Below are 27109 nucleotides of genomic sequence, written 5' to 3'. Positions count from 1 at the left end.
TATGTAGTGCTGCATTAACATCTTCTAGAAGGCTTTCAGAGGGTACTCTGTCACTTAGCCTTGGTCGTCGTACTAGGGGATCCAGTTTCGTTATGATCTGCTGTCGCAGGTCAGCTGCCCTTACGTTTAATGGGCTTGTTGTTGTTGGGGCTGGGGACCCAATCTCTGTGTGTTGGGATGATGATATTTCCCTACTGACCTGTTGTCCTGACTCCCCCTTGCCGCAGCATGTCAGTTGTACCTCGTCATACTAGGGGATCCAGTTTCGTTATGATCTGCTGTCGCAGGTCAGCTGCCCTTACGTTTAATGGGCTTGTTGTTGTTGGGGCTGGGGACCCAATCTCTGTGTGTTGGGATGATGATATTTCCCTACTGACCTGTTGTCCTGACTCCCCCTTGCCGCAGCATGTCAGTTGTACCTCGTCAATTTCTAGCTGTGATAGGAGCTGCCGTTTGCGGATGTTGGAAAACTGAGTTAATAGTGTATATATATATATATATATATATATATATATAAATATATATATAAAAGTTGGATAGATATTTATTGTTTTTTATTTTTGTTTGGTTTTCAACTTAATTGTTTTTTTCTGCCACATCAGCGCAGTGTGTTCTTTGTTAACAGGACAGCCCCGACCTGATGCTCCTTCTGAGGATGCTGTCTCTGGGTCAGGGAGCATGGGACATGATCGACAGCCAGGTCTTTAAAGAGCCTCGTATGGTGCGTATGAACACTTAAATTACCTCACTATGATGTTGACTGCAAAATGCCAAGGACGTCCAGCATTGGAAAATTTTTACAGGAAAGATGGATTATTGGTTCTAACACAGTGCCTCAGATGTGACGTTCACACAGACTGGGACAGTCAAAATTGAGACATATAGAATTTGTTTTTTGTTTTTTTGTTATTGTATTCTCAGACATTATTTGATTATTCAGTGTTTAAAATGCATCATTTTTTAACTGATATCTCAATTTTTAATTTTTAGAATTTTTTTTATCCGTACATCCATTACATGGGTTAAAGTCAGTCAATCGGAAAATGATGGAAAAAAGTAATAATACACTGTCTTGAGACATTCTTCTTATAAGGCAACACAGCTTTGGTACATCAAATCAGAGCTTCATTGATCCCGTAGAAAATGGTAATCTGCTCAAAGTGGTGTGCCTGAAACTCAGGAAGCATAACCTTTGGTTTTACACAATGTTTTTAATGATATCATTTAAATGGATTTTTCTATTGTGTGAGTGTATTTTATCCGCAGTTTAATGTCTTATTTTATGTTGCACATTGCAGTTTTCTGTAAATGTAAAGTTTGTTATAAATAATAAATAATTTTGTTATTATTTTAAAGTAATGTGATTAGAGATGAAAATTAGCCACCTAGGTACAATCCCTGGTATTTAAATTTAAATGGTCATTAATACCTGGATGTGAAGGCGATCAATTGAACAGTGTCCTGTCTGACGATGTGGCAATAAGAATAATTGTCTTGATGCCAAAAAGAGCCCAAAAGATTTTACTTTCACAAGTGGAGCAGTACGGCTATCGCCATAGTGTTCCACTTGATTTATGCATATAAATTGCTTTACTATAATTATGCAGGGATTTTTACAGATTATATGGACCCTGCAATGTAAGTAGAACAGGAAAGGAATAACAGGAAAAACAGGAGAAAAGATGAAAGAATGAGGAGATAACTCTGTCAGATTAAAAGCATGTTTAATTTTAAAGCCTGCCTAAATTAAAGAGGAAATAAATAAATATATAGACATAAATAATAATCATAAAATATTATTAAAATTCTTCATAGCATCTTCAATCAAATATTTTGTTTTGTCCATATCAGGATTTAGAGGTGGTGACCCGCTTCCTGCCCGCAATGATGTCTGTGGTTGTTGATGATCACACATTCGTTGTAGAACAGAAGCTTCCCAGTGAAGAGAAATTATCCCTGACTTATCCCACAGCCCTCCCAGATGCATTCACCAGGTAACACCATGCAAAGACCAAGGCTGGTCTTGTTAGAAGCAACTTTATTAGAAGTTAAATTTGTTTTGTCTTTAAATCAGGAACTTATTTTGGGGATTATTAATTTTAGAATTATGGACTAAATGTGAAACAAGCACACACAGAATTGTTAGTATCTGTATTTCAGAATAGAGATCGAAAAAAGAAAAATGAAAAGTAAGGAGGGCCTCTGTCTTACCTTAGATATCTCCAGGACAACAGAGTTGCTTCTGAAATGGGGCTCTACTATATTCTCCACATCGCCAAACTGAGGAACAAGAATGCTTTGCAGAGGTTGCTGCCTGCTCTGGGTGAGTGATGTGTGTTCCCATCCTTGGTTAAAAAATAAATAAAAATGTTTGATCCTTGAGGAAGTAAATGAGGATATAGATGCCATTGATATTGAGATGAATGGTAAAGGAACCAAACTCCAAATACATTTTTTATATAATTAGTAGAGACGTGAACTTTCTGTGTCTACATACTGAATTTCTAATGTTGTATATTGTTTGTGTTTGTTTTTGGCTTGAAGTGGAGACGTATAATGACATGGCTTTTGGTGACATCTTCCTACACCTGCTGACTGGGCACCTCACCCTGCTCTCTGATGAGTTTGGATCAGAGGAGTTTTGCACTGTTGTATTTGATAGCTTCCTCCTAACGTCATTCTCCAGGTTAGTGTCCTTATAGCTGGCGTTCCCAACTGCAATTTATACACATTCAATTTATATCGATTTGGAAATGAAATCAGAGTCACTCCCAAAGTCATACTCATATTCACAATCCATAAAAAAATAGGACATGCTATGAAAGTATGAATGGTTTCTGACATATTTGGACATGCAATTCTCTATTTAATAATATGGAGGCATTTAAAAAAAAACATATAAAGTAGCAAAATACTTTTTTTTTCATATTTTATTTTTAGAAATTGTAGTTTCTTCAAACCTTGCCTTGTTTAGACATTAAAAGACAACTCATCTGAAAATCTACTTCTTTACTTGCCAATGACATGCATGTCTTACAGTGAATCTATTTGTAATGGGCATTTTTTTCACAGTTTATGGCACATTTGTGAAAACCCTGCTTTTGTGTCTAAACTTGTACATTTTCTGTTTGTATGGCATCTAAATTTTGAAGCGGTATTAGTTTCCTCTCAAGTTTTATGACGTCACCCTGAAAACCTGACTCGAATAGAACTACAGCTATGGTGTACAGTATTAATATGCTTTCTCTCAGCCTAACAGCCAAATTAATACTCCCTTATAGCTCACATTAGCTAAGAGAAAAATGAGAAGTGAGGAAGAGCAATGACCAAAGCTATCTGATGCTTGGGTGAAAGATGAGCCCATGTTTCCTGTTTTGTAAGTAAACATTTTGAGGAAGTGATCAGAAACGGTCAACTGATAAAGCACATTATTTCACGTGACCTTCACCTCAACACTCCTTGGTTAATCTTTATTAAAATGCTTGGACTTATAGTAAAAAAAACAAACCCAAACAAAAGAACAAGTTGAAAGTTGTAGTGTTTAAACTCAGCAAAGTGATCCTGGTGGGCACACAGTTTGCTTCATAGTGCTGGTAGATGCATTATTCTAAAGAAACAAATATGAATAACCAGCACTCTGTGCTATAGATACAGTTTAAAATATGTTGGTCAAATGTAGACCACAGAAAACACTGCAGTATTATCTAGACTCTTGTCATCAGCCAAAGCATCATTTATGCCATCATGGCTTCTTGTGTGGAAAGGAAAGAAACTCTTTGTTCATTTAGGGACACTTTCTGTTTGTGTGAATATTTTACAGTAAAGAAAATGTCCATAGACACATTCTCCGCTTGTTGCTGCATCTCCATCACAAAGTGCTGCCCTCATATCTGGAAACACTGATGCAAACGCTCGAGCCTCCAAAACAGGTAGGCATGATTTCAATTTGCAGCACATTCAACCCAGAGTAAAGAAGAGATGTAGGGCTGCAAATCAGTAGAATCTTTCTTTTTGTGCATTCATAAAAAAAAAATACTGGGGTATAAATATATGATAAACCATCTACAGAAAAGCTTAAGAAATTTGGCTTTTAGAAAAAAAAATTTCTCTCCCATCTATCAGCAATTGAGTAATATTGGAAACCCCTTTTTTGTTTAAAAATGTAGTGAAAAATACCATTGTACTGTATTTTAGAACATAAAATTACTGAAAATGTTTGTGTTGCTCTGTCTTTTCATTTTAATTATATATATATATATATATATATATGGTAAAAAGTTTTAAACATGACTATACCTTAAATTTATAGGCTTTCTTTTTTTTTTTTTTTAAGCCGTTTACTGAAATTTAGTTTGACTTGATAAGTACAATGATTTATACCACTGGATTCAGCTTTAAAGTTATTTTCATTCAATCAATCTAACTTAGTTTGTTTCTACTAAAAGATCAGAAAACAACGTGGAAAAAAGGAATAAAAAACCCAATGTTTATTTGTTTCTGACTTAATAATAGACATAAATTTATTTCCACATTATCAGAACTGCTGAGCAGATTTTAACATATTTTCATCTTTTGGAGTTATTCTTTCACAATCTTTATTAGATCCCAAATCCTTCAATTCTGATCGGATGTACCCCTTGCAACCCCCTTTCAGGATCTCACTGTCTGGATCTCTCTATCCATCAAAAACGCCTGTTTCAGGAACTCTGTTGGGTTTCATTTGTAAAAGTTCAAATGTCTTTAAATAGAGCAAAAATAACTCTTCTAACTGAAAAATGAATGATATCTTATTAATCAGGACTTGAAAGCTTTTTTAGGAGCAAAACTTAGAAATACTAGCCTTTAAAAACTCCTGTGCCTACCGACTCATTCTTTGATTCTTTGTGTTTAACCACAGTGCAGTGAGCCACTTAAGGAGCTGCACAACCAGCTGACAGAAAAACTGGAGGCCCAAAAGAAGAGTCCGGCACCACCAGATGACTCTTCTTCTATGGACCTGGGGCTGCATCCTGTACCCACCACCACTGTCCCAACCCCACCTCTCTGAGAGGGGCCCATATATTGACAAGGCTGGAGCTCAGTCAGTATATAAATACTTTAACTGGCCTGCATTATGATTGGGCTGTGTTAGTGTTAGTGATTCACTCTTGCTTCATATTTGCCATCAAGAATTTTCCGTCAGGACCTCTCTTTTATAAAATTTTGTCTTGCAATTTGTTTAGATATATGATATTTTTATATGTATCTCAGTTACCTTTGTGAAAATTTGAAAAGTGCCAGTGGTGTAAATAAAGTTATTTAGGAAACTGTATTGTCTTTTTCCCCCCTCCAATACTAGTTGAGATCTTGAGTAGTTCTGCATTGCCTTTTTTTTTGACAACCTCTGCGCACACACCCATAATTTAGAAGAAGAGCACTTGGCCACTTCCCCTTGCAACCACTATCAATGTCAGTGACAAAAGTGGTTGTATGTTGAGAAGTGGTAGATTATCCTGTCGACATCTTCCGTCTTGGTAAGGCCTGTTTAACTTCAATTTAAAGAAACGCTTCAGCTAGAGGGTTACACACATCAGAAACAGCAGCTATTCTGTAGACATGAAACATGGTTTGAAGAGGTTTGGCATTTGAGGACTTTTGAGGGAATTAATTTTACAATTGAATGCATGTATTATATGTGGCCTAGCTTTGATAGGCAACCACTGTAAGCCCAATAAGTCAAAGTGAAAGCTGTACTGGTATTACAAGATAATTAAACCTTTCTTGCCACATTGTAACCAACGCATCACAGAATTCGTAGAACAGTCAATTGCTTACTGCTGATAACAGGATTAGATCAATATATTTTAAAACAGGGTTTCCTCCATTGAATTGTTGATCTTGATGATCATCAGGGTCCTCTGCCAGTTTGAGCATTTTTTCTATAATTTAGTTTAGCTTTTATATAAAGAAGTAACAATGTTACTAAAAGCATAATATAGAGTATCTTTTATGGTAGGTTTAAAAGAACGATGACAATATTTTTTATTTAATATTTAATTGTGAAAACATGGGTAATCAGATTAGGTATTTCCCATTTTGGACTATCTGTCCCTTGCAAAAACTCCCCAGACATGTCCCCAACTTTAACATTTGATAAATGAGAAATAAACTTGCCTGGTAACAGTGTAGCAAGCATGACTGTGCATGAAACTCCTAATGGCTATTAATAGCAGCTTTTCTGAGCTAGGAACAGCCATCTCGGCTAAACTTAAACTTTCAGGCAAAATTTTTTAAGATGTTGCTTTGATTTTGCGGCACATTTTTTTTTCTATTATAATGCCATCTATATTGTAACGAAAAGACTCATTCTATTACTGAATTAAAATGATAAAAAAGGAAATTTAACATTTATTTGATTTAATTAAGATATCCAAGAAAAACTTGAAGAAGAAAATGAATATGCAGTTTAGATGACCAATGAGCAGTTTATCAAAAATGCAGCTAAAACTTAAACATGATTAAGCGGTTCTGGTAATTCTTTGATATTTACAAATTTAACATATGGAAATGACTTTGATCACTTTATCCCGGGACATCTTTTTTTTTTTTTTTTGATAAAATGATTGTAAAATTTATTTTACATATTGTTTCAGTTGATTTACCAATTCAGAAGTACCAGGGAATACAATTAAAAGTTTAGATGATTTTAATATGATTGAAAGGTCAAAAACTGCAGCTTTATTTGATGGATACATATAACAGAAATTTTGAATCATAATTCTCTAATGAAAGCTCTGTGTACCATTATTACACCACCAACACAATGGTACTTTTAAGAAGTAAAACACAATGTACACTTCAGCTATTTTAGTCTGCTTTTAGATCACAACAACAAGAATGATGAAGATTAGGCTGATGTTTTCTTTCACTGAAAACTGGTTTCCTTTAATTGTCTTTCTTTTCATGCACTTTGAAAGCACCCCTTCTTAAAGATTTACACAATTTATTTTAAAGATTATTTTGTCACATTCAAGAAGGCATTTTAAAATGTTCCAACTTTATAACATAGTCCTGCTAGAGGTTACCAGGAGACGGATTGTGATGACCCCTGTGTTAGTTGGGACTGTAGTAAGATGCTGAATTGAAACACCAAGGGTACGTTTCACAAAGCAGGTTTAGTTTTCTAAACCTTAAATCAGGGAAACTGAGTTTTCCGTTTCACAAAGAGAGTTTAATAAACCTCTGTTTCTCTGTTACTGAAGTAACATTTGAACAATGACCACTTCCAACAAAAGTAAATTTTTCACATCTAGAATAAACATTCTGGATATCTAGATATTAATTTCAGATCTCCATATTCCTATTGTTACTGGCCATTTCTAGTTATATGAAACTTAATTCTTTCTAGTATGATTGTCAGTTCAATTCAAGCAGGCTCAGGACCCCCATCTGCTAAAGGTCGACTTGGGTTTAAGGAGAAAGAAACAGACATACAGAAAGTAGCAGAGATACAAAAGCTGACGGTCAACAGGCTCCACTTCTTGTTTTTTGTAATTTTAAAGTCTGTTATTACAGTTCTGTCCAGGAATGTGATTTTGACCAGGAAGAACCCTATTTTAGTGATCTACAAATGGAACAACAGAGGAGAGCACTTTTAATACATGTTAAAACACCTGCCAAAAAGAAACAGCCTGCCATAGAACACTTCATATAAACGTATACATTAAATTGAGCAGCGCTCTTCTCCTAAAGTGCTTTTGCACTGTCTTTTCTCCAATAATTTTTTTCAGTTAGTCATTAATATCTCTAGACCAGTGGTCTGACTCATCGAATCAGGGCTCTACTGATAATGGCTATTCATATTTGTTACGCACGCTAAATATACCTACTGAGAGTTGCTTTTGTGCAACTGACATCTCAGAGTTTCCAACCTTAGGTTAGATCAATTCAGATCAATTTCAGTCTGAATTTGTTAAACCTGCTATGTGAAATGAACCCCTGGGCCAAATATTCCAAGTCAGTTGAAAACTACAGTATGTGCTGCCAATGCCCTTGTTGCTTCTTCACCCTCAGACAACTGGCTGCACATTAGCCTCACCTTGGGTTGTGTTTATTGTAGATCAGGTTTATTTCTGTTCTGGCCCAGTTTGTTTTTATTTGGTTTAGGCTATGTAAAGGCAATGTTCTACTGAAAAAGTAAACCCTACACATCTGATTGCTAGTGCTGCTTACATCCAATACATTAGGATTATTGTTAATTTATTGTAGCTTAAATTAGATTTAAAAACTGGATAAAGCACTGTGAGAGTGCAGACCTCTGCCAATCAACAAACTTTGCTCCAAATTGTCACTTACACCTATAGCTAAATTTGGCACATTATCTGGATCATTACCAAATCTAAATGAATGGTTCCTTGGCATAAGACAGACCTCTGAGAAAAAGAAATTACATAAAATCTGTTCACAGGTTTTCACTTGATTCTGCTAACAAACCAACAACATTCCCTTTTTTATTGTGTTTTGGTCCTCAGTAAAATACCTCTGGGCTTTTTTAGTTCGATGCTGAGGCTGTCAATGGTCACTGCAGCTACCTTGTGGTTTAGTGGGGAACTGCTTGTTCCATCAAATATCTCTATCTCACAATCTTAGAGAATTCCTGAATCCAGATTATGATGTGGATCATCAACATCAATGAGCTTTGATGGAATGAAACCACAAAGAACCATAGGGCTATGCCAAAAAATTTTTGCCCACATTATTACACTACCTGCTTGAAGTGTTGATTCAAAGCAGAAAATATCAATGTTTTCAGGATGTTCATTCAAAACATAAGGAGATGCACCTTTTCTGTTCGTCCTGCTATTGTATACAAAGTCCCTTCAAAGTATTCAATGCTTAAAAGTTATGTTTTCAAAGGCTTTCGTCATGCCGGACAAGCTATCAGTTAATGTAACCTAAAATACAATACATTTTTGCTAAATGGTCAGTCTTCAATGCTTTACATTATAACCCTAAATTTTCATACATACAGTAATTTGCATAATTTAAAAAAACTTCCAGTCATTAAAATCGATATCTTTTTTTCCTGAAAACTTGCATGCTATTAAATTCTGGTCCTGTTTGTATTTAAAATATGTTTGAAAATATTTGCTGAAGTGCCTGACCACTGTGGAGTTTGATCAAGGAACCACCAAATTCCACCACAATAAAAGGTCACAAAATTTTGTTTTGAGGAACCTTAAAGTGATCAAGTGAGGTTTTGTATTTATAGGTATAAATCCAGCCATTGCATCTCACTTCCTTAATAATACAAATATTAGGAAGAAAGACTTCAGAGTCGTAAAATGTGGTGAACATTAGGAGAATTTTGCTCACATCTTAAAAAAAAAAACATAAACTTATGCAATATAGTAGTTTTAATTCACATTCTTTTGTTCATATGATGTAGAATATATCATAAGAGAAACGTAATAGTTTTATTTCAAAGTATTACCCAGCCTCTAGGTAAATTTTGAAAAATGCAACCAAAGGGAGCATTGCAAGAAACTCCAAGTGTGGGAATTTGAGTCAGGATTAAGTAAGGGGATGGTCAAAATATTGAAAAAGGGCAGTTGGTCAAGGCTCAGAACAGAGGACCCAGTTTTCAAAGCAGACAGACAGTTTGATATCTCAAAAAGTGTTGATTAAGAGTAACGGATCTGCAGTGAACAACGAGGACATCTAAGGCAGGAACCTCTGGTCTTAAAGTTCATTCCTTGCCAGAGGACGAGGTTGGTTCCAAACCGTCGGCTGCCGAAGAGATGTGGCGGATGCTGCTAAGAGAGTCCAATATGTTGAAACTCCGGAGATAATCCAGAGGGAGAAGCCAAAGCCAGTGTTGAGGCGGTGCTCAAAGGTCCGGGCCAGAAGATCAGAGATCCGAAGGGAAATCCAGGCCGGTGTCAGTAATCAGTTTCAGGTGCGATAAACTGGCAGAATCCAGCAGGCGTCTGAAGACAGGTCAGGCAAATGGATCAGAATAGGAACAGGCAGGCTCAGAGGTCCAAAGGCAGAACAGGTCAGGATCAGACAATCAGAAACACTTAGGTACACTAGAAGACTCTCACCAAGGGCTCTAATAATCTGCCAGTGACGTCTTGAAGAAGGCAGGTTCATAGAGGCTGGAGAAGGTGGAACAGATGAATGGTAATGAGAAACTGGGCAGAGCTAGGCAGGTGAATGAAATAAGTAGCATGCCAGTCACCAGCGCCAAGATCATGACACAGTTACTACAACAATCTAAACAAAAAAGAAAAAAGTGTGATGCTGTCCGATAGGTGATAAAATGTTCCTCTGTAAGATGCCATCAATCAGTGCTCTCAATTCCAACTCATGACTTGCTACACTAGTGCAAGTGTCTGAGTGAGATGGTTTTATGGTATCCAGATCAAAAGATACATTTGTTCTTCACATTATTTTTTTATATTTCTTTTTAGCTAAAATAATGCATTATTACTCATCCTCCTTTAGAATATTATATTTTAAAAGTCCAAGTCAGCTCGTCTGTATGGTGGTCATGTCAGTTTCTCTGTTTTTCTTAAGTGAGAAAATGCTTTTTTCTTATGAAGCCCTGATGACAAATATAAAACATCTTCTGTGTTCGAAAAGGCAGACTTGTTAAACTGCACAAGTAAGGCTTTCCACAATGTTTCATTATTGTCAAAGTTGGATGAAGGACCATAAAAATGTTACAATTCTTGAAATAACAGCCATTGTGTGTCAAACTAATTTTAAGCAGGTAAGTGGCAGGCAACAAATACAACTTCTTCAATAAGAGAAAGGTTCCATCTTTCATTTCATTCTACATTTTCCTCTCAACTTATCTCTTTGCCAAAATAGTGTTGAACTTAGACTACCTCATATCAGTAACTCCCAAGGACTATTGTTACTTTTCCTTTCCTTCTAAAGGATTTCCCCTCTTTTTTTTTAATCAAACCTGAAGGAAGGACAAGTCAACACTGCTAATCAGCAAAAGATGCCTCCCTTTACCACCAATGGCTTTGGAAAGCTTTTACTGGATAAACATGCTTTGGAGATTCAATTCAATTCAGTTTATTCATATAGCGCCAATTTACAACACATGTCATCTCAAGGCACTTTACAGTTCACCGGATCATCCAGTCAAATTGATTCAAAGTTTTCTATCTAAGGAAAACCAGTTGATTGCATCAACTCATTGACTCAAATGCAATCCCTCACACTAAGCATGCTTGTAGCGACAGTGGAGAGGAAAAATAGGAAGAAACCTGCAGCAGAACCAGGCATAGTGTGAGCGAGCATCTGCCGAGGCCTTATGGGCTTCAATGAGACAGAAACAGGGATACAAAAAGCAGCTGTAAAAGGCGACCCCTTCCAGGAAACACACCGCCAGGCAGATGAGCTCCGAGCCAACTCCCATGTCAGAGGATGAAGAGAGCACATCCAGCCAGTCACAGTCAGACACAGGACTATACTGGAAAACAGGCCGATCTCCAACATCTATAAGCAAGGGTGTTGATGGCAGCAGCACAGCTGATATTTCTCTCCAGGATGGCGTCACAGCCAAACAGGAACAGACGAGGCAAAGCTACTATGAGAAAAAGCAGAGAGAGTATAACGTTTAAAATGAGATTAAAATAGGTTGACTTGAAAAGAATGTTGAGATCAATATTTAACTCTCTCTGTAATGCCAAAGAGTGACAGTCATTAAGCAACAGCCAGCTCAATACCCCAGCAAGCACATTAGCAACTAGACCAACCTGAAACACCCGTGGACCTTTCTAGGCATAAGGTTAAAAGATCATGAAGACGGCTGACAGGAAAAGTTCAGTTTTAGACAAAGCAGAAAGACCAGGGTGAAGAAATGTCCACATCGTGGTAGGGGGCATCTGTGAGCTACACTAACAAGTGATAGGAGTGAAGCAGCTATAAACTCTGATATTTTTCTTTAAAATAGATTTGCTTCACCCCAAAATGGAAACAGGGAACACAATCTATGTTCTAACAGAAACAATCTTTATGTTTACCAGCTTTCTTCGCAATTGCAAAGAATAGGATCAGCTACTGGGCGAAAAACTGTAATAGTGCCAACCCAGTAAAAAAAACACAAACAAAAAAACAGAAGTAATAAATTGTATTGACAACAGGTTTTCTGTAATCTCCAAGATAATTACTACAAGTACAAAAAAGTGCCTAGCCTGACCGATAATATATGCCCCTCCAGGCTAACAGCCCTTCTAGGTTAAGAGCGTTGCCAGGTGTAGATGAATGAAGCCCTGATGAGATGATGGGGTTAGCTCGAGTTGGAGATAATCCATTGTATTTTCCAGTGAGCTGATGTTGGAGAGCAGGATTGATGGGATCGGTGGTCTGTGGGGATTCCTTCTTAGCTTGGCCATTAGACATCCCCTCCGCTCTTCACCTGAGCCTAGCACACCCACGGAGGAGGAAAAAAATCCACATGTGGACGCTGTTTTTGGACTTCAGTTCAGCTTTCAACACCATCTTCCAACAGCATCTAATATGAAAACTGGAACAGCTGGGCTTCTATACCTTTGCAATTGGATGTTAGACTTCCGCACAAACAGACCTCAGTCAGTATGGGTTGGACAGAACACCTCTGATGTCATCACCCTTAGTACGGGCTCTCCTCAGAGCTGCATCCTAAGCCCCCTGCTGTTACAGGATACAGAGAGGAGGTGGAGCCGCTCATGGGCTGGTGCAGAGATAACATCCTGATCCTGAACGTGGAGAAGACTAAGGAGACCATCATTGAGAGAGCATTATGACCAGCTGTCTCAATGTATGGTGTGCAGGCTGCAGTGCCTCAGACTAGAAGAACGTGTGAAGAGTGGTAAGAACAGCTGAAAGGATAATCGGGGCTCCACTCCCCTCCATTCAAGACATTTGATCCCAGCGCTGCCTGTATCATGCCCATAACATCATCAGTGACCCTTACACCCCCACCATGGACTGTTCTCCCTGCTGCCCTCTGGGAAGAGGCTTTGCAGCATCCGTGGCAGATCCACCAGGTTCTGTGACAGCTTTTACCCTGCTGCCATAAGACTGTTAAACTGCTGAAACTGTAATCAAGTCGCAAAAGGAGACTCTGCATCACACTTGTAAACATCATATTTGGACTATATGGCAAAGTTTTCAAACCCCTCTTAAACAGAACTCAATGTTTCCACTGATTTTGCAACATATTCTTCTGATCACTACTGAATTTTATAAATGGAAATGTTCATTTGATTGCTGTAAGCTACTCATTCACTTTTGAAAAGCTGGATGTATCGAAATATTGTTTTGTATGCATTCTGTATACTTTGTCTAAGTCTAAGTTATCCAGGGGGTATCCCTGGAGAAGTCTGATCCCCTGATATTCCTTAAAAATTCTTCTGAACCTTTTGTTCTAACAATGAACCTATAAAACACTAATACAGAACATGGAGCCACATAATTATCATGAAGTTAGGCTCTGATTACAAACCAACTACAAAACTACACTGACTACAAAATTACAGAAACTAACAAATAGCTTTGGATCATCATCTGGAACAGCAAAATCTATGATCAGCCTCATAGATTTTGCCTCCATTTCTTTTCTGAATACTTTTTTTCCATTTCTCTTACCTCAGCATCATCTCAGCATGAATGTCCAATATAAAATAACAATTGGCCTGTGTCTGGCTTGTATACTGGCTAATATTCTCTCCTTTCCATGGGGGAAAGGGCGCAGTAGATGTGGCACACCTTAGTTTTTTCATTAACAACCAAGTGACTCTTTCAGTGAAGGAACAAAATAACAAAAGGACTCCTTTGAAAAAACAGATGCTGTGGAGTGTGCCAACTTCTCCCAAGATCGTCTTACATTCTTCACCCACTTTGAAAGCAGCTAACAATCCTAAGGAAACGTAAATAAGCTGACACCATCTTTATGGAGGTTGAAGCAAGAAAACTGTGAAATAAAATGAAGGCACAGTTGCATCTTTATACATGAAAACTTCAACAGCTGTCCAAAAAAAAAAACAACTACAGCTCTCACTTGTTCTTTCAAATACACCACTTCCACTTTCTCCCTCAGTTATTAACCAACGCGTGAGTCCTCTGACTGGCAGAATTTTTTTTTTATAAATACGGGTGCTCTTAAAATTATTACATTGTTCATTGGTAATAACGTTTAAGATAAAAAAAAACACTAAAAATGTCAATATCGTGTTATCATCATGTTAATTAGTGTATGCCACTGCAAAGTTTTTTTGCTTTGTCTTTTTTTTATGTACAGCACTTGATATTGTCTTGCTCCTGCAATGTGCTTTATAGATCAACTCTCCTTGGCTTGACCAATTTTGAAATTTCTTTTCTATTTTATATCTTTATTCATATTTATTTATTTTTGTATTTGCTTTTTTTAATATATGGTTGAATATTGTAGGAGTAAAAATCAGTTTTCAATAAGATGTAAACTCTCCTTCTTTCCCTTCTGCTCCTCTTTCTTCCTTTTGGCTTTTTAGGCACAGTCAACACTTTTGTTGTGACTCCTACTAATGAAAAATATATCTGTGTTGTACATACTACTAAAGCACCCTTCTGCTTTTTGTCCATAGGTGAACAAAAAAAAATAAAAAATGCCAGAGACGACGACCACTGGTGTTCTCTCAGTACTGCCAACCACTGCTAACGCCAGCAGTTCTTTATCCCATTGTCAGGGGGTGAACCAACATGTTGCTCTCACCTTCTTCCTCTGCCTGGTGTTCTTCATTGGCTTCCTCCTGAATATATTTAGTCTGTGGGTGTTCTGCTGCCGTTTTCCATGCTGGACTTCTGGAACTATTCTACAGTTTCACCTGGCTTTAAGTGATGCGATAGCCACACCTGTTACCCCAATGATGGCTGTGTACTTTGCTGTGGGTAATGACTGGATCTTTGGCCGCTTCATGTGTCAGGTCAAGATTGCCCTGCTAAGCTCACATTTTTATGGTAGCTCCATATTTCTTACTCTCATAAGCATCCATCGATACACTACAGTGGTGCACTATAACAAAGGCTGCTGCATCAAAAAGAAATTATTTGTTCAGAAACTTTGTGCATGTGTTTGGTGTTTGTTGGGGATCCAGGCTATAATCTTTGCTATCCTGCTCCCTCCCAGCTCCGAGAAGGGTAACAGTCACTGTCTCTCAATTCATCAGAAAAATCTAACTGATTCCTACTTTATCATTAACTTCATCTTGTTTATAATTGGATTTTTACTTCCTTTCTCCGTGTCTGCTATATGCTATGGCCGTTTGGCAAACAAGTTGACTACCCTCAACGTTAGCACAGCGAAGGGTTTGAAGGTCAGGCTGAAATCTCAGAGGATGATAGGTATATGTCTGCTTATATTCTGTGTGTGCTTCCTCCCGTTGAATGTGTCACGAACTCTGGGAGTTGTGTTTAAAAAATTTTATCCACAAAAATGCCGCCTTCTCCAGGGGATCGAGACAGCATATTACACAACCTGGATTTTAGGAGGAGTAAACAGCTGTCTCGACCCTATTCTATATTGTTTTGGCTCTCAGAATTTTCGAGATGCATTTCAGTCTCTTCGAACTGGGAAGATGGATGTTCCAAACAGGCCAAACAGAAGTGAATCAGAAATGACTGCAAATCCATAGCCAAGAGGTTATTGACTAATTGGAGCCCCGTAAACTGAAGCAAACAACAACAAAAAAAACAACAACATCTGATATATCAAATACAAAACTTAGATCAGAGTTAATATTAAAGTAATGTACTGGATGAAGGTTCTTATAGGCAAGTATTAAAATCCGGCAAGTTAGCATGTTTTACCAAATTGATGATGCCCCTTATTAAATCAAATAAAACTCGCAATTATCACATAAATTATTTGGATCTGATTAACTTACAGTTTAAAAAAAAACTTCTAAGATAATGAACAAATGAAAGTCAGATAGTGTTTTCAACCATGCTTCAATTGAGAGATTTTAAAAACAAGCACATGAAATAGGCCTGAAAAAAAAAATATATATAAATTATATGACCAAAGGGACATGTTAGATTTGTGTGTCCACTAATTAGCATCACTGGTGTAGACAATCTTGTAATCAGCATAACAGGTGTCACAGGTGTCAGTCACTGTGCTGTTTGGTGACATGATTTGAACGAGATTCAACAAGGACCAGAGAAAAAATTAGAAAGAAAAATATTTTTGAAATGAAATGTTTCTCAAACATGTTAAAGATAAAAGCTATAAGACCATTTCTGAGCAGCTTGAAGTTCCTGTGACTACAGTTCCACCTTAGTTGTACTTCCCAGCATTAGAAAGCTTGATCTCATTCACAGGTCATTGGTGTTGCAATAGCAAAATTACCCAAAATGGCTAATAAGATATAATATAAAAATATTGGACTACTCTGAAGTGCCCTTCTATGAGCCCTGGGGACCCTTTCACGAAGCAGGTTTATCAAACTCAGATTCAAATCCACAGCTCTAGATTGATCAGCCCTAAAGTTTGTTATTCAGAGTTTTCGGTTTTGCAATAGCTGCTATGAATTATTGCTGTGAATATTGAATTAGTTCAATCAACTCCAAGTAGAACCACTCAGATCTATTAAGCTGAAATCTTCTGGTAGCAGGTGAAAATTAAGTCATCATCCCATGGGTCCCTCCTCATGTTGATTTAGTCTTATTTTACACAGTAAATACTAAGTGGCTGTTTGCAGCCACGGTTCGGATGTTATCATCCTAATAAACTGTTTTTATTAGCTATCAGTCCCTTAGAATTGTTTCAGATTGTGCCAATAGGCTTATTAGGTTGTTATCATCGAGTAAATCCTAACTCTAAAGTAATTCCTTTTTGCCCATTGAATCAATAAATGTGTAATCTGAAAATTTCAGTTGTGCTTCATTTACTTTAAATATAACAAAATAAAAATAAAATTATCCGTACCCTGGTCCGCTCATATTAAACAAACCAAAGACAAGTAAACCCATTCCCTGTCAACTCAGTTGTAGAATCCTCTCCCTATAAAAACCTAATTCTCTGTAAAAAAAAAAAAAAAAGTGAAGATCATTGTGTAATAAGATCTTCGTCAAACTGACATGTATAGTTTGGTTTTATATACCCAATGTTTCTAAACAGACCTAGATGTTTTTTGTATTGTATGCATAAAACTACATCAAACAACAACAAAATTCTGTCTAAATCAGGAAATAAAACAATGTGATTGGCTGCAGAGAGAGGGGAGACCGAGGAAACTCTGGGTTTACTGAAAAAACCCTCCTACTGACCAGGTAAGCTCTAGAGAGAATGTTACTACGGTGACTGAAACAGAGGCTGAGGAAACTATTTTAGTGAAATGGAAAAGTCAGAGTTTCCATGTTTTCAAGTTTAGATAACTTAGTTTTTGGTAAACCTGCTTTGTGAAACAGATCCCTGACCTAAATCATATTTAGCATCTTTGAAAGAAACATATGGTTTGGAAAAAGCACTTTTCAATTCTGGGACAACTGGGTAATGAGTGCTCCAAAATCCCTGCTGAGATGTGCATATGTCTTAGGTTTTGCAGCAAGATTTTATCTAAAATGGTACCATCATTTTTGTCCATGGCTGTTTCATGGCTTTTTTTTTGTCATTCTGTTAAAGCATGTATAAAAACAATGTCTGACTTATATTTTTTTATTTTCAGATAATGGTTATTTATTTTTACCTATGAAGATTCAAGGTATTGCTGTAACCATAGTGTTTTTTTCTTTCAATAATCTAGGGGTACCAACAATTTTGTCCACAGTTGTATATGGTCTCTCTTCTATAATTTCAGTGTTACCGGATTAACCAAAACTTCTATATTATTTTGATGTTTTTTTTTTTTTTTTTTTTTTTTTTTTTTTTTTTTTTTTTTTTTTTTTTTGTTAATTCATCTTTAGCTTCTTTGGAATTAAAAAAAAACAACAAGGATTTCTGTCACTGCTTCTGTCTAGCCAATTTATGATTTACAAAACAATATTTTTTATGTAACAATCAACTTTCTTCAATTGTGGTTTTTGTAATGCTATTTAGAACATTTTGAGTCCTTAATTTCATTTTTCTTTTCATTCACTGTTTTATGATAATACTCTTTATTTTCTTAAATTTGGCTAGTTTTGTATTCTTTCATGAGATTCCTTTTGAAATTTATGAGTATGGATTGATTGTTTTTTTCTTACCAACCTCTTAATAGGTCAACGATTATCATAAAATTCCAAGAATCTGTCCCCAGCTGTATTATAAGCTTCATTAATAACTTTTGCTGATAAGCATTGCTCTAAGTAAGTTGTAACACAATAAACAAAAATAAAGAGCTGTTTATTTTGTGCTTATTAAATTATGTTCTGTTTCAGAGATCATAGTCGACAATGCTCTTAACCTTCTTAAGTTCCATCCATCCATTAAATATAACTAGAAAATCCATGCATATTGACAGGACATGTTGGAAGGCCATTAAAGAGACACACAGATATGCTGTTGCTTTTGCATACAGCACAAGGTAGCCCTCCTAATTTCTTTTAACCTGAAGAGACAACCACAAACGGTCAACTGCACCCTGCTCATCCAGGACAGTCTGAGTTTTCATCTACCATTCAATTTATTTCCATCTAGTTTATTTATATAACTCTGTTTCACAATGCATATCATCTCAAGATATTTCCCAGAGACAATTCAGTCAGATCATTCAGTCAGTTGGATTAAAAAAAATGTTTTCTTAGAAAAAACAGCTTATGGCATCAAGTTTTGACTTTGCAGGACTTCTGGATTAGGGTTTGGCAACAGTAGATATTCGCTTGCATTTTGTTTTTGAGTGATCCCTTACAATGAGCATCCCTTCTTTCGAGGCCAACTGGAAGTTTAAGAAGACTGAAGCAGACACAAACATGGAAACACTGATCCATAAATACTTTAAATGTTAGATGATGTAAAGGTAAACTACCTGCACAGGTGTCTCTGTCTAGAAAAGAAACAGTTAAGCAGATGAGCTCTGAGCCAGTTTTCATGTCAAAGAGATAAAAGAGAACACTTATTATTGGTCACAGTAAAAGCTGAGCCCAGGCACAGGACTGGGGCTCCTCTATTATCAAAGGTGATGGTGGCATCAGCCCAGCTACTAGACCAGATTAATGCACTTTGATGAGAAAAAGCAGAGAGAACCTTAAGTTAGCGGTTTAACTAACATATACTGCAGAATTTTAGAAGAGACAGAATAAAGCAGATTTATGGTTGCTATGTCCTCCAGCAGCCAGGCCATTAGCATCATAATTATATTGATAGCTCAGGAGAAGCTGAGCCACTAGAACCACAACCGTGTCTGCCTCACAGACTAAAACTGGAGGTTGGTTCCACAGGAGAGGAGCCTGATAACTAAAAGATCTGCCTCCCATTCTACTTTTAGAAATTCTAGGAACTACTAGTAAACCTGCAGATTGAGAGCGAAGTGCTCTGTTACATAATGGAACATAAAGAACAATCATATCTCTGATATAAGATGGAGCTTCGCCATTTAGGGCTTTATATGTGAGTAGGAGGATTTTAAATTCTATTCTGGATTTAACAGGAAGCCAATGAAGAGAAGCCAGGATAGGAGAGAGATTTTTTCATCAGAACTCTCCCTGCAGCATTTTGGATCAGCTGAAGGCTTTTAATTACAGTTTGTGGACTTCCTGATAGTAAAGAATTACAATAGTCCAACCTTAAAGTAACAAATGCATGGACTAGTTTCTCAGCATCACCCCTGGACAGGATATTTTTAATTTTTACAATATTCCGCAGATGAAAGAAGGAAATGCGGGAAAAGTATTTGATATGGGATTTAAATGACAGGGCCTGATCAAAAATAACACCAAGATGTTTTACTTTATCATCTGAGATCAGTTTAATCCCATCCAAATGAAGTGACTGGCTAATCATCTTCTTTTTCAAAGACTCTGGCCCAAAGACTATAACTTCTGTTTTGTCTGCATTCAGGAGCAGAAAGTTAAAAGTCATCCAGTTTTTTATGTCTTCAAGACATGCCTGTATTCTATGTAATAGGTTAGCTTTATCTGGAGTTATAGACAGATATAGCTGAGTATCATCACAATAACAGTGGAAATTAATCCCATGCTGTCTAATAATTCTATCGATAGCATACTGTATACAGTACATAGTATATAGCACTGATCCCTATGGTATTCCACAGGTAACCCTTTAGCATGAGGAAGGTTTGCCATTATTTAGCACAATACAATAAACCTGTTCCTGCCCTTTTAACATTTCAGCTCAGTGGTCAACCACATGGTTGACCATTTGCTCAGTGAAATGCAGGTTGACAAGGCAGTTAAAGGGTTAATGCAATTTCATTTATCCACTATACATTGCAGGAGAGTTTGATGGCCATTTGCTGTGAGACAGGAGTTATCCCTGCTAACAAAGGCTGCTGACGCCTTACAATGACCTAGAATCAGGTCCCGAACAGAACTCCAGCTGGGCTCACTGCAGGACAAGATGACCATAGGCCTGTTCAAATCCTGTTTCCAGTGACTACGTTACCTCAGGCTTGTGGTCATCACAATATTGCCACTTTTAGGGGGGTTAACATCTTGTTCTACAAATGTAAGACCCTGTTGACGACCCCCTGCATCTACCAGCCATGCAGGATGGGAGAGTAGAAAGAGACACCATCTACCAGGGTCACTTCTTACTCTAAGTCACCACCATCACCACTGCTTAAGTAAAAAGAAAATAGTAAGATGACACACATTTTACTTGGTATTCTCTTTTTTCTACAAATATACATATGGAATGTTTGCATCTTTCCAAAAACTTTACATGAACCCTGTCACCATGCACTCTTTGCCAACTTGTGCTCCAGTATTTATATTTCCAGGCAGGCATGGACTGCTAATCGGGCATACCGGGCATTTGCCCGGTGGGCCGACATGATGTTTGGGCCGGCAGACCCGACATGTATATTAATAATACGTATTATTATCATTATTATTAATAATATATAAAATATATTATATAAAAATAAAATCAAGAGTCTGTTCCGATCATCCGGTGTCGTGCCAAACGAAGTATCCCCGCCAGGATTTGTATCCCCTGCGTCGGGAGCGCGCATTCAGCTCCGCCTCATTACCAACACATTAGGCGTGGAAATAAAGATATTTTATTTTCCTTAACGAAATATAAGAAGAAAAAAACTTTTGCAAATGTGATTTACACCCACAAAAATAAAACACTAAAATGACTGTGTCGGTGATTTAAAACATGGTTCGAAAATCATACATTGTTCTCATGACACTGAAATACATGGTAGTCGTCACATTACAAATTTGCAAAAAGTGTGGCTGAAGGTTACGGCCGTAATATCAACAGCTAACTACTTCCGTTCAGTTAGTTATGCACAATTAAAACACACACATAAACTGTACTATAGCTCTATTCTTAAAATACTCAATCCCAAGATCGCTTATAGGACCTTGTCTCGTCCCATAGTTAATTATGCAAATTAGATGACGAAATACCTGAATGTTTTGCTAGCTGACAGTGCTTACGTTTTTGAAGTGGCTTGAGAAATCTACACCGACAAAAATGAATCCAGCAGAGTATGAAACCATTGTCAAATATAAACTCAATGGAGTTTACCCAGCTCTTTTAAACAAGAGAGAAAAATTTCTTTTGCGACGAAAAGCTGCAATTTACAGCATTGAAGACGTCTTTTCATAATATTGGAGCGCCGATGTTGAAAAAAGAGTAATTAATTTTGGTCTTTTGAGAGCAATTTATTTTTTTTTTTAAAGTTTAAATTTCAAACATAAAAAGAATGTTTACATTATTTTTCTTATTATTTTTCTACATTGTGAGGAGTCTTTCTGGTCAGGATTTCATATCGCAACTTTCCAAAGTTTACATAAGGCAGGACTCTATAATTAAATTAGGTTTTTGGTCACTATATCTACAGAAGTTTATATGCTATTGTGTCTATATTCATATTAAACATGATGTATGGATTTGTCTGTAAATTATGAAACACGTATTATCTTGTAGGTCTGACAGTTGATTGACATAAACAAAAACGCTGTAAAAGTATGTGAAAATTACATACGTTAAAAAATTCACAGGAAAACTGTACAATGGAACTTTTTGAGAATTTGCCTGCGTCAGAGGTCTCTGAGGTAGTCTATTTTCACCTATTCAATTTTATTCAATTCAATTTTATTTATATAGTGGCAATTAATGAAACATCTCAAGGCACTTTACAAAGTCAAAATCAATCATTCATACAGATTGAGTCAGATTATACAGATTGGTAAAAAAAAAAAATTCCTATATAAGGGAACCAGTTGATTGCATCAAAGTCCCGACAAGCAGCATTCCCTCCTGAAGAAGCATAGAGCAACAGGATGAAACATCAATATTTGCCATTACAAGAATACAGTGCAAGGAGCAGGATAAGTTGTGCTACAGCCCTTCAAATTCACCTCCAGTTGGCCACTGGCGTGAATGTCTAATCAAACTTTCAAAAACAGACTTCATAGGTAGATCTGAGGGCCTGGCATCCTTTAATTGGCCCTGTGCTCCCCACCTGACACTGTGAATCCCTCCTGATATTTGTGAGTGAACACCAAAATAGTAAGGTTGAGAATGTTCCCCTATTCTTTTCATGAATGAGAGCAGGTTCACTGTAAGCTCATGTGAAACAGACGAAAGGGTCTGTGGAAGTTGCATGGAATGTGACATTGCTGTTACAGTGTTCACGATGATTGACTTGGTGGGTCAATGTCTGTCTGGTGAGGTATTTCCATGGAGAGATGTTCAGATGAATCCAAGATAAACAGTTGCATATTGTCTGTCATTAGAGGTCAGGATGAAATCCTCTGACCTGTTGTTAGGCCCTTCGCTACTGCAGTAAGGCCTTTATTCCTCCTGCTCCATTACATAATACATCACATGGCAAGAGTCTGCATGTGACTCCTGAAGGAGGAAGTGACAGCATTAAATGGCCTTCACATTTCCCCAACTAAATGCAGCAAAATTCTCCAACACATCCTTTTTAGTTCCATAGGACACCCAAATGTTGTAATTCTGATTGTCCAGGAGCTCAGTGATGACCAGGTCATCATCTGGGAGCAGATACCCTGGACACCATGTGCCATCTTTTCACAGGGATTTTCCAAAGCTGTCAGGCATGGATACTATCCTGTAGCAGACAAACAAACTACTAAGTACCATCCTTTTTTAATTGCTAAAATGACATGTCAGCATATTAAGTCCTCAGTGGGATGATGATTTTTTTCAAATAAAACAGAACATTGTTTCTAACATAAAGATGGATGTCCAGCTGGAGCATTTTTCCAGATAAATCTGCTGTTTTCAAAGTGTTCCTTTATTTCTTCTGACCAGAAGATACTCAACATGTTGTGAAAGCTTAAAATGTGCAGTTTTTTTAAACTCTGCTTAAACGTAATTTAATTTTAATTTTTTTTTTTTTTTCAGGAGAAAAGTTGTTTTACTGGCGTCACAAAGGTACTGCCAGAAGCCTCAAAACAGAAGTGGTCTGCGGTGCTGAAAATGCAGATAAAATGTTCAAGGATTTTCACTTCAGCTCTACTGGGGCCCACTGTGGCCAAACTAAAACAAGAGAAGCAATTTCTCAGAGATACTACTGGCCTGGCATGTCAGTCGACATCAACAAATGGGTATGTATGCTGTATGCTGTACATATAGAGGACCTGATAATTTAGCTCAGACAAACAAAAATTTGTTTACAAGGTTTTTTCAAGCAAAAAGCATTGAAAGGCTGGAAACTTGCTGGAGCGCATTCAGGAACCTCTTTAACAGAGAATAAGGTTAGCTGCTTCAGAAATCTCAGTGGAATGTGGTGAACACAGAATAAAAGCCACTAACATTGTCAGTATCCGCCCGGTAGATGATGCTGCATACAATCAATGGGTCCACGAGTTGCACTTGCTTGGTGCTTATGTGAGAAAGTACAAAGAAAGGGCTTTGCTCATACTAGCTTGTGAGCTGTGTAGCAGTGAATAGGCAGTCCGAGAAGCACCCCAGAGTCCCTACCACTATTTAGGGGTAACAGGTATTGCTACATGGAGCTAATAAGGAAAGCAGAGCAGTGAGTAACACAGAACACATTAACAAAAACACATGGAGCTGTAGCATTACATACACAAATAGAACTTTCAGTACAAAATTTGATAAATCTTGATATTTAATACCAGTTATTTTTTTTCATTTATTTCATATCACTTGTTTTTACCTTTGAGTTTTGTTCTTTATTGTATAACATTCTGTGCTTTAGGTCTCACAGTGCTTAGACTGTCAAGCCAGCATTCCATGTCTCAAGTGTCATGATGGGTCTCTGTGATTAAACCCACATGCAGAACACCACACGAAGCAGGGTAAAAGTTTAACAGTTTATTTAAGGAAGGCAAACACAGAGTAAACAATGCACTGGTTCTGGTACTGGTCTGGGACTTGGTTTCACAGAGTAATCTGCAGAGAAGGATAGTTTGGTTAGCCAGGTAATTATGACGTCTTGACAGGGTTTTGATTCAGAGTTGTACCTGATAAGGTTCAGACTGATCGGTGGAGAGGGGGAACCGGTTGGGTCCAGAGACTGTGGGTTCAGCAGAGAGCTTAGCAACGGCAGAGCTTAGCTTCAGGCTAGCGAGGTTCAGACCTTGAGTAGTTCTCCAAATTCTCTCCTGAGAACTAGCAGGGAGATTCAGACTGAGGATCTTCAGGTTTGGCTTCTTAGGGCAGGCAAGCAGGTTTCCAAACATGAGCTCCTCCAGAGCTACAGACTTCGATCAGGTTTCCTATAAGGCAGAGAAGACAGAGGCTGGTTAGAATCAGGTTACTCTCCAGAGCAGACAGAGATTCTATGTGCAGGCTGAGGATCAGGTTCTGCTAACCAAAACTGGTCAACACTCTGGCACTGAAGACAGGTCTGGCCGCTGCTTATGTAGCTGGTCTCCTGATGGGCTGATGATCCTCAGGTGTGCAGGAGGCTCCAGCTCAGGAGACCCATAGCGCTCTCTGCTGGAGACAGGTGGCAGATCTCCAGATCCCAACATCAAGAAACCATCATAGTTTACGCCAATAAAGGTTTGTCCATTAATATTGCCCTTTTTCATGAAGGGGTACAAACTTAATCCCCAAAAGACATAAAGGACAATTTAAGAGACTTAATGTTATTTAAAAGTTGTTTTGAAAGTTTCCCAAATTAAGCTCTGTGTGAGAGAGATGGTTTGAGTTTTTGTAATGAAAATATATTGTCTTGTTTCAGGTTTCTCAGTCACTTGAACTGGTCGGGATGGACTTAATTGGAAAACTAACAACCACAACAAAAGGGAACCAGTATATCTGTGTTATGGTGGACTACTTCACTAAGTGGTCGGAGGCTTATCCGTTAAAAACCAAGTCTGCCAAGGAGGTCACTGAGTGTATCCTCAAATTTGTTTATCGGTCTGGAGCCCCCAAGAGGATACAAACTAATGGGCTGGTTGAAAGGATGAATTTGGCAGTTCAGAGGTGAGTCATTTCTTTTCTTTTCTGCTCACAAACCATCAAATAATTATCTACTACAATTTCGTGCACATTGACTTGTGCAAAGATCTAGCATATGAGAAACTGATTCTGATACTAAATCATTAAAAACTTCTCAATCCTAGAGCCTTGAGTAAAGTGATTGGAGGTCATCCAGAAAAATGGGATGACTTTCTGGAACCAGTCATGTTTGGTCTGCGGACAAAAAAACAGATGACCACAAAGTACTCCCCTTACTACATTATGTTTGGGAGAGAGGCTCGATATCCCTCTGAAATTCCCCAGGAGGTTGAGGTATTGATATTCTGTTAAGTGATTCAAAGTTTAGTGTATTCTATTCAAACGGATGGCAAGTTTGTTCATATCACATTTATAAGAAACAAGATTATTAAAAGTGCATGTCAGACAGTTAGCTACACCATTATCAAGAAAACCAAAGGTTTACTGATGTCTCAGTTAAAATATGTATCATAAGATTGATGTTTCATTTTGGTTATGCACTTCCTTTAATATGTATCATAACAGTGTGAAATGTTCTGGAAGAGCAGGCTGGCTCCTTCAACTTTTTAAATGTAATATTAACAGACAATTGTAACTCATGAAAATCACACAGTATTAATTCAAACTTCCTGTTACTTTCTCAAGATTGACAGCAGCATAGAGGATGCAGTGGCATCAGAGAAGTTAGCGCAGGACATTGTGGAGCAGATACTACTCTTTGAGAAAGTCAGAAAACATCTTGATGAGGGAGATGAAAAAACCAGAAACAAAAATAAGTCTGACAGCAAAATAGTTTTCAAAGTTGGGGAGAAAGTATGGAGACAAAATCTCAGAAGCCAACAAAGAAAAGGGGGGAAGCTGGAAAGAAGCTACTTTGGCCCTTATTTCATCACAGCAATAAAAGGAAAAAGTGCTGATCTGCGAGATGAGAAAGGGATTGTATTTAACAAAATTAGTACTGATCAGCTCAAGTTAGCTGTTGAGAGCACACCCAGGGTGCCCGGTGCCCACAATCATCTGCAACCAAGACATACTATCCCTGCAGCTCCACCACAGCCTTCAAATGCTTGTTCTGAGCCAGCAGCAGAAGCTGTAACACCAGCTGCAGTGACTCCACCAAAGCCTTCAAATGCATTTTCAAAGCCAGCAGCAGAAGCTGTAACATCAGCTGCAGTGACTCCTCCAAAGCCTTCGAATGCATGTTCAAAGCCAGCAGAAGAAGCTGTAACACCAGCTCCAGTGACTCCACCAAAGCCTTCAAATGCATTTTCAAAGCCAGCAGCAGAAGCTGTCACACCAGCTCCATTGATTCCACCACAGCCTTCAAATGCATGTTCAAAGCCAGCAGCAGAAGCTGTCACACCAGCTCCAGTGATTCCACCACAGCCTTCAAATGCATGTTCAAAGCCAGCAGCAGAAGCTGTCACACCAGCTCCAGTGATTCCACCACAGCCTTCAAATACATGTTCTGAGCAAACATACACAACAGCTGTTTTTGAGAAATGTAAGAATGTTTTTGGCTCTGATTTATAA

At 37.6% G+C, this 27109-nt stretch overlaps 3 protein-coding genes across 3 annotated transcripts in view; all 3 read left to right on the top strand.

Moving 5' to 3' along the window:
- nelfb (negative elongation factor complex member B) overlaps nt 1-5805 on the top strand; it is a 25505-nt gene extending 19700 nt beyond the window's left edge. Inside the window, exons 9-14 of the mRNA XM_015396429.1 lie at nt 626-721; nt 1852-1994; nt 2217-2323; nt 2545-2686; nt 3821-3929; nt 4898-5805. Of these exons, the coding sequence (XP_015251915.1) occupies nt 626-721; nt 1852-1994; nt 2217-2323; nt 2545-2686; nt 3821-3929; nt 4898-5047 (747 nt within the window). The 3' untranslated portion in view covers nt 5048-5805. The remainder of the gene's footprint in view (nt 1-625; nt 722-1851; nt 1995-2216; nt 2324-2544; nt 2687-3820; nt 3930-4897) is intronic.
- An 8811-nt stretch (nt 5806-14616) lies between these two features.
- Nucleotides 14617-17819, top strand: LOC107098666 (P2Y purinoceptor 2-like). Its single transcript, XM_015396444.1, has one exon. It carries the CDS (start codon nt 14625-14627, stop codon nt 15648-15650), a length of 1026 nt encoding a protein of 341 aa, XP_015251930.1. The 5' UTR covers nt 14617-14624; the 3' UTR covers nt 15651-17819.
- Nucleotides 17820-25130: 7311 nt separating this feature from the next.
- Nucleotides 25131-27109, top strand: LOC107098661 (verprolin-like). The gene is made up of 2 exons (XM_015396436.1): nt 25131-25870; nt 26222-27109. The coding sequence occupies exons 1-2, from the start codon at nt 25763-25765 to the stop codon at nt 27107-27109; spliced, it is 996 nt and encodes a 331-aa protein (XP_015251922.1). The 5' UTR covers nt 25131-25762.

Source organism: Cyprinodon variegatus, unplaced genomic scaffold (genome assembly GCF_000732505.1).
Source record: "Cyprinodon variegatus isolate N-32 unplaced genomic scaffold, C_variegatus-1.0 Scaffold798, whole genome shotgun sequence".
NCBI classification, from domain to species: Eukaryota; Metazoa; Chordata; class Actinopteri; order Cyprinodontiformes; family Cyprinodontidae; genus Cyprinodon; species Cyprinodon variegatus.
This window is presented reverse-complemented; position numbering and strand designations above follow the sequence as displayed.

Excerpts from the sequence above, each read along its gene's own strand:
- LOC107098661 (XM_015396436.1), top strand. The coding sequence starts at position 25,763 with ATGTTTGGTCTGCGGACAAAAAAACAGATGACCACAAAGTACTCCCCT. Across the intron at positions 25,871-26,221 it reads AAATTCCCCAGGAGGTTGAG|ATTGACAGCAGCATAGAGGA; the intron begins GTATTGATATTC and ends TACTTTCTCAAG.
- LOC107098666 (XM_015396444.1), top strand. The coding sequence starts at position 14,625 with ATGCCAGAGACGACGACCACTGGTGTTCTCTCAGTACTGCCAACCACT.